Source organism: Mycetomoellerius zeteki, unplaced genomic scaffold (genome assembly GCF_001594055.1).
Source record: "Mycetomoellerius zeteki isolate Tzet28-1 unplaced genomic scaffold, Tzet1.0 scaffold232, whole genome shotgun sequence".
NCBI lineage: Eukaryota > Metazoa > Arthropoda > Insecta > Hymenoptera > Formicidae > Mycetomoellerius > Mycetomoellerius zeteki.
Genome location: NW_017257208.1, coordinates 630630 through 644303, shown reverse-complemented (window position 1 = coordinate 644303; position 13674 = coordinate 630630). Strand labels below are relative to the sequence as shown.

General features: G+C 36.0%; 1 protein-coding gene across 2 annotated transcripts in view; it reads left to right on the top strand.

The window, feature by feature from the left end:
- The window catches only part of Trim9 (E3 ubiquitin-protein ligase Trim9), a 118638-nt gene that overhangs the window by 84659 nt on the left and 20305 nt on the right, over nt 1-13674 (top strand). Inside the window, exons 3-5 of one of the 2 annotated variants that reach the window (XM_018449179.1) lie at nt 7650-7745; nt 8446-8839; nt 10704-10736. In XM_018449179.1, the coding sequence (XP_018304681.1) occupies nt 7650-7745; nt 8446-8839; nt 10704-10736 (523 nt within the window). The remainder of the gene's footprint in view (nt 1-7649; nt 7746-8445; nt 8840-10703; nt 10737-13674) is intronic. The other variant, XM_018449180.1, reaches the window with a different exon arrangement.

The window sequence follows — 13674 nt, the reverse complement described above, 5'->3', positions numbered from 1 at the left end:
TTCTATCTAACCAGGTTCTAGCGACTCTGCTGTAATGAGCAGGGCATCCATCTAATTGAAACCACATTTCAGTACGTTGTTGTAATGGGATGTTTTCTAAATAGTCAGAAAATTCATTCTCCAAGAAATTTAGAAAACGGTCCCCATTTAATCTTGCAGGTAAAAAAAACATTTTTTTTCGATTTCTCTGAAACGGAGCAAAAACGAGCATATGTCTATAGGACTTTTTTTCTTAGTTTTTTACTCCTCTACACGCTCCCGAAGTTTTGCCATTTAATTTGGAAACACCCTGTATATAACACTTTCTTGGGTTTTTATATCATGACGTCTTGAATGGAACACAATACTCGCGTTCATCTAAAACCGACACAGTGTCGCTGTAGCAAACAGTAGGTGGTATGTTATGTAACAATAGCTGGGTCAAAGAGATCCCAAGTGTTTTAGGCAGATCACGATCGATCTTGGAAACAATGGCGAGGCTCTCGAGCTTAATAAGTGCAAGGGTGCTTTTGGTACGTTACTCCGCGTGAAAGCGCCTCGAGGGTCGCTTCGGAGCACCCTCGACTTTTGTAATTATGCTCGCATTTGATTGGCGTCCTTAATTAACAAGTGCATTCACTGCATTCTAGGCTGCAGCTAGACGTGCATTATCTCGACGAGACCTGATGGCTTTCCGCGAGGCTTGCTCCCGCCAGACTTGCTTCCACGATTCTTGCGGTCACTTTTTCGTGTGGAATAGAGATCATCAAGCGATCGGCAATTTTTTTGCTTTTGCACCTGGCTCTATTTGGCAAAATGCAGTATTAAAACTGCCAGCCAAAGGAGAATCATGAAAATTCATAGTACTCTGCGCGAAACGTTATTCTCTGTGGAAAGGCTGTATCGTGCAGGATTACACGACGGCCGAATAATTTAAGCCATGGAAAATGGAATATATCATCGCGTAATATTTGTTTATTAGCGTTTTCCCGCCGTGACTTTAAAAGATGAATTTTTTTATCATGCAAAAGGACAGTAGACGAATGGGATAAGTATTAAGTTTTTTATCTTGCATCTCTATAGCCAATTCGCGATGTTAATTTTTTATAAAAGTATCAGTCATAATAGAATAAATAATGACTTATAAATAATGACTTGCTAATATCAAATAAATAAAGAGCTTAATTATAAACTCCTAAACGCCTTTTTCACACGTCCAGTTTTTTCTAAAGTTGATACTTCTATAATTTTGAAAGTTGGCTAATTTATTTGACAGAATTGAACACGCGTAAGAATATTCTTTTTCTTTGACATAAAAGACAATGTTAATATTATACGAATAACTTTTAAACAATAACGATTGAAAAATCATACTGAATATGCTACACCCAAGTTTGTCGTATATTTTTTGAAACTATGATATTTTTTCTTGGTTAAATTAAAAGCATTTAGTTTTTAGAACACTATATAAGAAGTTTCTTATTTTAATTTTTTAAACAAATGTTTAAAAATATACGGTTTTTCAAAATTTGTATTTTCTTTTTTCATTTTTTTAAAACTTATTCATCATTGAATCTTGTGTTTATGACATGTTTTGTTCATCACATTATAAGCTATATTGTATGTGAAAACTAACTCATTTCAGCGGGGCCCAATTTTTCGTATAATTAATGTATCCTATCTTATATTAAAAAATACCATTTACAACCGTTAATTATCATTAAAAACCGCCTTTAACAAAACGTTCGGATATGGCACTTATTTTCGATGTAGATTCACTATTGAAAGAGAACGAAATTCGTGACAAGTCCGTGATGTGTCCTTTCTTTGTAAATATCCCCGTGTGAAACTAAGTGTGACGTCAAAGGGTTGGCAGAAATACAACGAACGTATTCAGAAGAATACCCTAATCCGATACTGTCAAATTAGATATAGTATACCTAAATTCTCGTAGATTCTCCCCTCGCTTCTTTCCAACCGCGATTCGGCTAAAGTAACGAAAGTGCTGGAGGGACCTTGGCGGACTTTAATGGAATTACGCGTGAACCGCGTGAAAGTATTAAGGATCGATTATTAAAGCGAGATCGCGCCACTCTTGCCACGAATCTGACGAAGTCTCTCCCTCGCGGCTTTCCTTTATAGGTGTACAACGCGGTGACTGCGGTAATTAATATAACAAAGGGTCGGGGGCGTTAAAGGGACCGCATGTCGGGAACAATCTCGCGGCATTCTCTATCGGGTGGCGGTCGCTTCGCGCGCGACTCGAACTTGGTGGAAAGTTGCACTGAAAACTGCGGAAATTACCGGGCGCGGCCGACGTTAACTCGAAAGGAGTAACTTAATTACGCTCGAGCACGAATCGCCATTGCAAACTTTTCGTTTGTGCCTGTGCATGTGCGCGCACGTGGATCCGCGTGTATTTGTGTACGCGGGTGGCAAAGGGCTCGACGGAGAACGCCCAAGGCAACGGAGATACTTCCGCGAACTTTACGTGGGCAAAAATTCATTTTAACTCGCCATTATAGCGATAATGAGCTCTGACAAGCCCTTAATTCGTAGCTTTGTTGTTGCGAATTAAGAGCCTGTACGTAAATGTAGTATTATTTTTCATCTAATTATTTTTATATCCTCTTATATCTATTATATATATCTTTCGGTGACATCATGACTACGCGAAATATTGTTTAGTCAAACACATTTTTTTAAATTAAATTAACAAATTAAAGGATACATTACATGTATTTTCCAATAAAATGAAAAAAATGATAACACGTTACAAATGGTATTTGAAAATAATACAAAAAGTTTGGTGGCAATTAAGAACCTTAAGGATTAAAAATTATTTTAATGTGAACTTATTTAAAAACAGTAACGATTAAAAAATAGTTATTTAAGAATAAACTTCTAAATAATAATTAAGATAAAACGAGAAAATTTTCATTTAAGCCATAAAATTGTATTATTAAATATCGACCTTATTGAACTGTTTCATATGTAACATTCATTTTATATAGAAAGTATAAATTTCCAATTCTAGTCGCTTTTTGCAGAATCACTATACACCTGATGCATCCTTAATACTTAAAGAACAGGGAACAAGAAAGATTTCGCGGAAACAGACTAGATGACCAAGACCGAGAAGTTCGTAGATTATGATTGTGGATGAGAGTTTAATCGAAAATTAATTCGAGTCGCGCGCGGTGCTCGAAACTTTACGGAGGACACGATTCCATTATTGCGACAGACTGCTTTTGGGTTATCTCGTACATGCCATTCGCGAGATACGCTCGTTTCGATGTAAATTGAAAGCGGCGACGATCACCGGTCGGGTGACGATTACCAGTCGGCGCGACCGCGAGAATAATTGCAAGATTAATCGGTCCCCCAGTTCGCTCGATAGTAATATCAGTATTCCGTGTTTGATCTGTCCTCTTTTTTTTTAATTTATGTTCTTTCAAGCCGGTTGCACATCACGCCTTGCCTCGTCGAGCTTAATCGACATGAGAAACCCTTCCGGTAACGTCTTTCCACCTTTTCCCGTTCGTTACCGTTTGCCCTGTAAATACGACGTTTTCTGAAAAGTGTTTGCTGAAAAGCATCGGCTAGATTTAATAAGCTTTCGCGTGCTGTTCGTTAGGATGTTAACGAAGCTTTCATCCGACGCGGATGAAAGTCTTCTCCGATGATCTCTTCACGAGTTGAATAAACTCCGACTGCTTTTTTTTGTGAATATTTTGATATTATATATGTTGAAATATTCTAAAGAACTTAAGGTTCCACTGAGTTCTTTCTGCAGACTTTTATGACTATTATAACGAGCTGACGGATGTTAACGAAGTCTTTGTGGATCGACTCTTGGCCAATTAACGTCGTCAAGAAAGTCGAGCGCTTACCACAACTGAGACAATTCCTGAGGCGCATTTCGTATTAGACTCGTCGAACGAGAAGTTTAAACAAATTATTCTTGAAAGTTACGACACAGGAAATGCCTCGCGAGTCTCGGAATTAGTATGCGCGCGCTTGCAACGAGAAGAGCGACCAACTACATCAACATTAATACAGTCTTATACATATAGAAATTCCAGACGAACTATTTAGACGACGGTTCTTTTAGCTTGTTAAATTCGTATTAAACTCTGTAAGCCTTCGGTATTATCATCGCAAATGTATTTTGTAGATATAATTACTAGAAATCCACGAGGCTTTTTATATTTTCATCGAAATAAATTAAATTAAATTAAATATATACATCCCCTTCTTTTTTTTACACTTTGTGATATCTAAAGGTACTATGGAGAGTTGTACGGGGATTTTATTGATCAACTAACAATCGACGGAGAAGTTCCGGAGATGTTTGCGGGATAATCGATCGAGGGAACATCTCGCCCGCGGCTGCGAGGGGGAAGGTCGGATAGCTCGTCGCCCTGATGAAATCCCCGAGAGCTCTTTTCATGCTAATAAGATTTCGCCGGTCGCGCCCAATGGATACGCGCCAAAGCGCGAGAGAAAGGCACCGCATCGTCGCCGTCGCGTTCGGCATGGAAGAGACACTGAGAGGAAGAGAAACGTACAAAGGGATGTGGCGCCTCGGTACAGTCGAACGGGGGAATCCCTCAACATGGTACTTTTGTGTTGGCGCTATAATTCGATATTTTAAGCGCGATGCCGCAGGTGAGAAAAATAACGAGTTTTCCTGTATAAAAGAATTCAGGAACATGTGGCCTATCCGACGAAATTAATTTTCAAGTCCACTTTTCGTTGACGAATAAAAAGTCGTCTAAACACGCACTAGTACACATTCAGTATATATTAAAGCACACAAATCAGATGTGAAGCTGTGTGTTTAATATAAATATAAAAACAACAAATAAACGAAAAATCAAAATACTCTTTAGTGTGCTGTGTTTAGTGAAATATATATTTTTTAATTCAAAGTATTTGTATTTTAACAGATTAGATCAGCGTATGACTTTATAAGTAGTTCTTGTAATCTTACACTGAAAAAAATGTTTGGTTGAAAATAGACAAAGTTATTAAGTTAAATAGACCAGAAAATTCTGATTATATCAATCAGAATTCCTGTTATCTCAACTGGAATTTTAGTAGATTTAACTAGAAAATTCTAGTTGAGATAACCGGAATTCTGATTCATATAATCAGAATTTTCTAGTTTGTCCATTTTCAACTAAACATTTTTTTCAGTGTACCTTTTGCTTATTCTAACAGAGACTCTGCCTTTAACACTTAATTCGGCATCCTTTAGTGCTTTATATATTTGTGCTTATCAGTGTTGTACATGGAAAGAACGATTTTACTGAAATATTTAAAAATTTAACTACATACAGATCTAAAAATAATTTTATTAAGCCATCAAAATAATTATGTAGGAAACTCAAGAATAATGAAGAACGCTGCAAAAAATTTTGATATTCTAACCAGCTTGAGCGTTCTACATAATTATTTTAGTACTTTATTAAAATTATTTTCAGATTTATATCTAGCTAAATTTTTAGATACTTCAACAAAACTGTTCTTTTCGTTATTTAACTTATAAACTGATAAAAACCGAAGCTGTTGTTAAATTAAGTATAATAGACGTCTTATAACATCCGGAAAGTCTCGGTAGATGTGTAGCAGATAAATATTAGTTACATGAAATGTAAATTCTCGCGTGCGATTTCACTGATCGTTTAGTCAAGAATACGAGAAATGGATGACGTACATGTCGAACGTCGCCTGATATTTTCCTGTAATCTGTCGAGGCTTTATCACGAACTTGCACGAGTAAATCCGCGTCTTCCCTGATGAATGCCGACGCTGTCGGTATCGTGTGCATACTGCATACGCGATCGCATCCCATTTCGACTAGCACACATTGTCGTGTTAAATGGAAACTGCCGACGACGACGCGACGCACGTTGGTCTCCGGTGAATTCGACGAAGTACACCCGTTCGTCCGCTCGATCGATCTGAAGGTATTGTCCGGCGAGGAAAGTCGAGAAATGAGGAAAATGATAAACGAGAACTGTGGGAACGATTCGCGATATTGCGAGATGCCGGTCGCATTCTCACTCGGTGATAAATTAAATCGCAATTGTAAATGCGTGCCGGATTATAAGAATGCCATTTCTCTTCGATGCGCACCATAATATTAATCTTGAACGCTGTAAAGTATTTTACATAAATGAATAAGAGGTCGAATTTGATGAAACAAGTTTCAAACTGTTTTACAAATGAAGATAGAAAAAGATTAATAAAAAATATAAAAAATAATATAAAATGGCTATTTTAATCACATCTGAATATTTCACTTGTCCCGTTCATATACTGAAAAAAAATTCCTAAATAAATATTTACTAAATGTAAACATACATTATTTGATTTAAGTATTACTTTCTTCTTTTGAATAAATATTTTTTGCAGTAAATAAATGTTTAGTTAGTATTATTCAAGAAAATATTACTTAAATTTAGAAATTTTGTTTAGTATTGGAAAGCTGTTTATAAATTAATTTAAATATTAAAGAATCTTTTAAACCTTTTAAATGTATGTTTAAATGTATATTTATGATTTGTGTTAGATTTATATTAAAGATAAATAGTGTAAGTATTTTATTAAATTCGCATATAAATATTTTAAAGTAGAAAATAATATTTTGAATAGTGTTTATGTTGTTTGTACATCACGAATGCTAAAATCAGATATGTTTGTTTACACTGTATCTCGAGTTTAGTTTCCGAGATTTTCTCGGGAAGAAATAACGCTGTATGTTCCCTCTTTCCACAGCGAAAGAAGAGCACTTTATGTCGTTATTGAACAAACAACGATATGTACTTAATTCGAGCTCGTTCATGAAAGCGTGACTATACCTATGTATGGTAAGTTCAATGTACAAACTCTCTCTCTCTCTCTACATATGGGAACTGTTTATCCATTGGAACCGGCGTGACATATCGATCTAACACCGAACGCTTGTGCTGTACATAATTCGTCTTCATTAGTCATCAGTACCTCTATCTATCTATGTACAGTTTACTAGTATGTAATCTCTGTTTTGCACTACATACGTATACACAGAAACGCACATATTATACACTGAGAAAAAATGTACTAAATTTTATTAAATATTTGTTTAAATAGTATTAACTAAATATTTACTTACAATAAATAAAAATATTTACTCAAAAAATAATACTTAGATTAATAGTTCTTGTACCAAATGAATATATGGTTTTATATTTGATAAATATTTAGCTAGTACTATTCAAACAAACATTTATTTAAATTTATTAAACATTTATTAAAATTTATTTTCAGTGTATATAATATTGTATATTAACGTATATACAATAAAAATATACATCTTACATATACTTTTCATATGTATTACATAGTGTATAATATTATATTTTTCAATATATCGTACAATTTAATTTATAGCACAATATGGTGTTAAAACTTTATCATTTATAGTTTTTTGTCTTAAAAAAAAAGGTTCTTTTTATTCCAAATCGATACATATCTTTACAGTATTTTTTCTTAAAAAAAAAAAGCAAGGTCGTTTTTATTCCACATTGATATCTTTAGTCACCTTTGGTACAAACGTCTACGTATCACATTCTGTGAGTACCGCACGTTTCTTCACGTGTCGTGAATTTCTGCTGTTACAGACGGAGCTGTCGCAGAATCTACAGCAGCTGTCGGAGAGAGCCCGCTCGACAACGGAGTTCATTCAAAGGCTCAAAGGAATGACGGATAAAGTACATGTGAGTATGGGCGCCTTTGGCGCCCGTTTTAAATTTCGTGTTGACGGACGTGTCAACGCGGTACGGTGCTGTGAAATTGCGAAAAGATATGGCATTAATTACATCAGTTCTTTGCGGGATAGAAACCCGCCCTGCATTCTCTGATGGCTGAAGGGATAATTCGAATATACAAAGGATAGCTTACAATCGGTGAACCAAACTCCGAAAGCCAACAGAGATTCCTTTTAATATAGTCTTCTATTTTCCCTTTTTCATACACGGACATGCGTAATCAATTTGATATATTAAATTTCTCGAACAATATCTATACAAACATTGTCTTCTATATTTAAATATGTATGTGTGTGTGCAAGTAAAAAAATGTGCGATATTTTTAAAAAAGTTAAAGTATCAAAAATTAAACTTGTTCCGTGAAAGTAGATTTATAGAAAGATATTTTTAGCAAAAAAATTGCTACTATATTTTTATAAAAATTAATTATTAGTTTACCGAATTATTTTTCCAATTTTCTATAACGAAATATAAGTATTGAATATAATGGCAGATCATAATTTCTTCTATACATTAAATATATATTAAGTTTTCTGCAGAGAGAGTTTATCATGAAATTCTGTCGCGGACAGATAATATTATACATTAAAGTAATATCGAATAAGATATTTCGCGATATTATAAAATCAAAGGGAATAATCCATTCCAGGAGGAATGCGTGGCGCTTGAGGAGGAGGTCGAGGATCGGGTGACGAACCTGGTGAATCTTCTGCAAGCGAGAAAGTCACGGTTGATCGAAGCCGCTCGGCAGACCAGGGAGGCCAGGGTGCGGTCGTTGCGAGACCAGGTGGCGAGATGCGCCACGCATCTCCAGGCGACTACGGCGTTGCTCACGTTCTGCATCGAGGCGCTGAAGGAGACCGACAGCGCGGCCTTCTTGCAGATCGGCGGTATGTTGTCAGTCCGAGCAGCGACGGCCGCCGGTTCCTGGGGCGGCGCCGAGGGTGTGCAGGAGATCGCTCGTTTGCCGTTGCTCGATCTTACCCTGGACGACAAGCCGCTGCGCCGCGCCATCGATCAGCTCACCTTCGTCCAACTCAAACGTGAGTCCGCCGTGATGGGCGAATGTGGTTTATATGGTTGTGTAATGTCCGTGTGCAAGCGTAAATTGAACCTATCCGGCGATCCATCCGGTAATGATCGCGAATAAATTTTATCGTACGGACGGGTTCGGGTTTCCCGATAGCAACTACATCGTATTAAGACGAAATGAGAAATGACATGAATTTTTACTCACGGTGTACGTGAAGCAAATGAGCTTTTTGCACGCTACCATTTCCGCTTGATCGATTAGACTTGTATAACCCTCTGGTATAAATGTTTCTTTGAAAAAAAGAAATCGATATTAAATTTCAAATTTATGCTTGGACGAACAAGAAACTTCGACTTTTTACAACTTGAACTAAATAAGATGTTCCGGGATAAACCTGTGAAACTTCGCTGTTGATGTTATTGATTTCATTGCAGTTCCACAAAGTACAGCTTAATTAATTGCTACGGAACTCAGTCAAAGTATCGTAGACCTATCGCGTGTACTAAAGAGGAAGTTAGTTGGGAGCCAACGCGATTAGAGCTAACCAATAGATAATTTCGTTGCAGAAACACATATCTATAATATAGTTTGATAAATGAGACACCTTCAATTCTCTACGATATATACGTGCTTATTTCAAATATCTATAACACGTAACGTTATGCAATTTAATGTTACAAATAAAATGAACAAGTAAAGACTTTTGAAAATTACAAAATTAAAAATGCCCAGTTATCTTGTATAAAATAATAATCAATGCACAATAATTAATTGAATGTTCGGCTCAAATTTAAGTAAACGGTCATCTTCAGTAAACAGTCGTACCTACGAATGAAAATATAATTTAAATCATGGAGATTTCGTCTCACGTTTTAGTCTTGAGCTGAATTCAGAAGTCCAAATTAGTTACAAATAAAACTAAGTAACGACAACAATAAACGTAGGTTAAAACTAGGAGATTAAAAAAATATTGTTTAAGATAAATCTTTCCTAAATAATCTTTGATATTTAAAATATGTATTTCTCATTCAAATAAGTAGCACATGTTTTAATAATTTAATGATTTTGCAAACATTTTGTGGAAGACTTTTTCTCTGGAAAATCACCGCAACAGTCGCTTGAATAAATCAGACATTTCTTCGTCATGATGTCTGAGATAGCTCGTAAAACATCTCGTTGGCTCCACGTTCTCGTCGGAAACTCATCCGCTTAGTTCATTACGCGAACTGAATTGTTCATGATGGTTCGTCGAATCGTAGCTCGCATTGCGTACCTATGTATGTACCCGCGATAAAACAACGAGCGTAAAACCGGTGTAAACTCGTTCGAAAGACGACTTCGTGCACGCTTAATTGACTCGTAGCTTCTCGTTCCGCGACTACCGGGATTTTGTGGAGCGATTTATCTTTACGGGGCCGCGCTGATCGCGCAACTTTGTGCAAGTCTTGTTCGTTGATAGTCGTTTATCTCTCAAATCGGCGAAACGGAGGTTATACACGCTACTGTAAGCTTCGACTTTCTTGTTATTACGTAACTCCTGAAACGACTAGCAATGACAATTAGAGTTCTGTTATATAGATTATTTAGATTAGCTGCAATTTTACGCTCTAGATCACATCCTGTTTTTATTGATTAATTTTATTGAGATATGTGCAGACTTGATAATAGTCGCGTGAAAGGAATAATAATTTTTTTACGCGCGAATTAATAAGCCCCGCGATTGTAAATTAACAGAGAGATCACAAGTAAACGTATCTGATATTCCGATAAGAGACTTTCGAGCGAGTTTCGTTTGACGTTGTGTTTGCATGCAATGTATATAAGTAGATGCAAATATTTTCACCGATTATAAATCACTTTACTGTTGGACGCAGCGTCAGAGGGGGAAGAGCGATTTCCTACAGCAGGTAATGGAAACTCAATAGTGGTAAACGCAGTTGTAGACATATAGTTAAATATTAGTGACACGGGAAAGAAAAAAAAAGATGAAAAAGAAATAATTAAGAGAGATGAAGGAGGCGTCAATCTCACCCGCCAAAGTCGTCTAGACGGCTGAGAGATGACGAGGGGAGAGAGTAGGGCGGGGGATCTGCTTAATAATTTTACGTAGCCCCCGGCAACGACTCCTTTAAGCATGCCTCCTTGCTCGCCATAGCTTTGCCGTACACTAAAACGTTTCAAAAGCGGATTAATTAGGTACCGGCTTTGCAGTAACTGCTATAACGATCTAGAGGTATTAACTCGTTACAAGGAAACAACCTCTCCTTACCGTTCGCTGAATATACACGGCTCTTCGTTGATGCCGGGTGTTACGGACCGATGTCAGATCGGAAAACGTTAATCACATCTGATTAACGTGTTTACAAATGTATGGATAACTTAATAACGTACGGATAGAAGGACGGGAGTCACAAGACAGACGCAAACTCGAAATTCAATTCACTCGAGTGGCAAATAAAATTATCGATTTCGTCGACTCAATTTGACGATGGAATCAACCCAGAATTGGTCAAAGCACTCGCCATTAAAATTAAGGACACCGCGTGCGGAAAGCACGTTATACTCACTCATTATTTTAACAAATTTACAACCGCACGTTCTGATTGAAATTAGGAAAGGAGAGTTAATGAAATACAAATCTATTTAATGAAAACCCTATAAACGACCATCGTCGAGAAAGGTGTAAACTCGCTTCTTTATCAAGACATTTCACTTTCGTGGAATCTTGATACAAATCGTACGGTGATATCAGAAAGTTTCTTCATTACTCGCAGTTTGCTCGTCAAAGAGTGGCACGCCTCGGTTCGTTAAAATCTGCGATCGGCAGTCACACGGAATTTCATTTACTTAACCTGGCTTTGCAAATAGCAAAGCGAGGAATGTGCCCCGTGGAAACTTTCAAGTTCGCGGGAATTCCGCGTAAAGTTTCCAACGAAATCACTCGAGCGCGTTTCCCAGAATCTAACGAATGTAATACATTAGAAAAGTATATGCATATTTCATTGGGTCACGAATTTCCTTGTTCTTTTAACATTTTGAAGCATAGAATTTTACAACAAAAAATGTTTTGTATAAAAATTATTTTTATAAAATGTGACAAAGTAGTTTTATTTTAATTACTTGTAGAGAGAGAAAGAATACAATATTACACAAAATAATAAAAAAATAAATAAATTTTATTTATGTAATTATAATTATAAGAAGGGATATAATTCAAGCCCACCACATGTAAACTTCTGTGTTTCTAGTAATTTCATAATTTCATAAAGGTGGTATGAATAATGTTTATACACGTTCAAACAATAAAGTGGAACATTCTTTATATCATCATCCTTCAAAGAGTTAAACAACATATATAATATTGATACTTGGCACGGTCAGTAATCCTTTTCTTTTCTCTTAAGAAAGTCTCTAAAGAAATTTTATGTTTTAAATTTTATTGTATAGAAAAAATTTAGATGTTAATAGAATACTTGGAAAAATCGGGATAATGAATAAAAATGAAATTAGTGGTGAGTAACTCATCATTAATTTTCATAATTATTTCGCACGAAGCAATAAGCCGAAAATGGGAAAATCTGCGATCGCAGTTATAACAGCTGCTTAGTAGTTTACAACGATGTGAACGGTGGGCAAAGAGAAAATACGAAATTCATTTTCGTATTTTACGAGGCCATTACGTGCGCGCGCCCAGCGCCGTTTCCATCTCGGTGGAGTGAACTTAATCGAACATAAAAATTCCGTCATATTGAGACGAGGGAGAGACAAGCAATCGACGATGAACGACGATGAGTCGATGTTCCTGAACAGGTGCTCTGCTTTCTTAAATTTTGACTTTATTGCGGTTTCAACTTTAGTGCGATCGCCAATATCTCGAGTTTTACGACACGTAAAATTGTTGAATTTTTCGGGCCGCTGCTAAATCTCGTTATTATCTGCCTCCGTGGATTTAAAGGCGACCGAGCCGCTCTGAAGTTAAAAATTTGTCACTGCAGAATTCATGTGGCTTATCATATTTTATGTTACAGCGCGGTGCACCGATTATGAGCGCGAATCATTATTGCCTGGTAAAATGTTACGTTTATGTTAATACTGTAAATGTAATATAAATTTATTTTACGAATGTAAAATCGCTTTTCTTGGAGTGACGTTTAGATTGTATAAAGTTTAAAGTCAATTTTTCTGATATTTTTGGCAAACGCTTAGTATTCTGCTCTATTTGGTCGATAGATTTCTCTCCATAACGTCACTGTAGAAAAGGAGAACGGAAAAAGAATCGGTCTAGACGTCGAGCGAAAAATTAAACTCAAGCTTGTCGCGGACGAGGCTGACGACCGCACAATGCGACGTTAAATGTTCCGTACGTATGTCTCGCCAAGATAACATGAGTAAACGGGAACTCTACCTCCTCAACGCTGGCAGATTAATTCGCTCATTAATTTATGTTTGCTGCAATCACGCTCTGTCGTCAACGGCCTTTTAATAATAACGCTGATTCTTTTAGCGCTCAAGTTCTATAGTCACTATACCTGTAGTGACTGAAGTAACTTTTAATGCGAATATTTTATTCAAAGGATGTTTAATTAAATTCCTCTACATAAGTAGAAATAGATGAGATACTAAACTTCATCATAGTGTCTTGAAATAAATATAACGCTATTTAAAAATTATTTTTTAGTGAGAAAAGAAATATTAATCTGTTTTTCTATATTTAATCTAAAATACATTTTTATTTAAATACGAAAATAGTTTCTTTTTTTACTAAAAAATTCTTTACTTTTTATTTAAATAATTAACTCTTTAGAGAGAATCTTATAAGTTAATTTTATATATATATATATATAA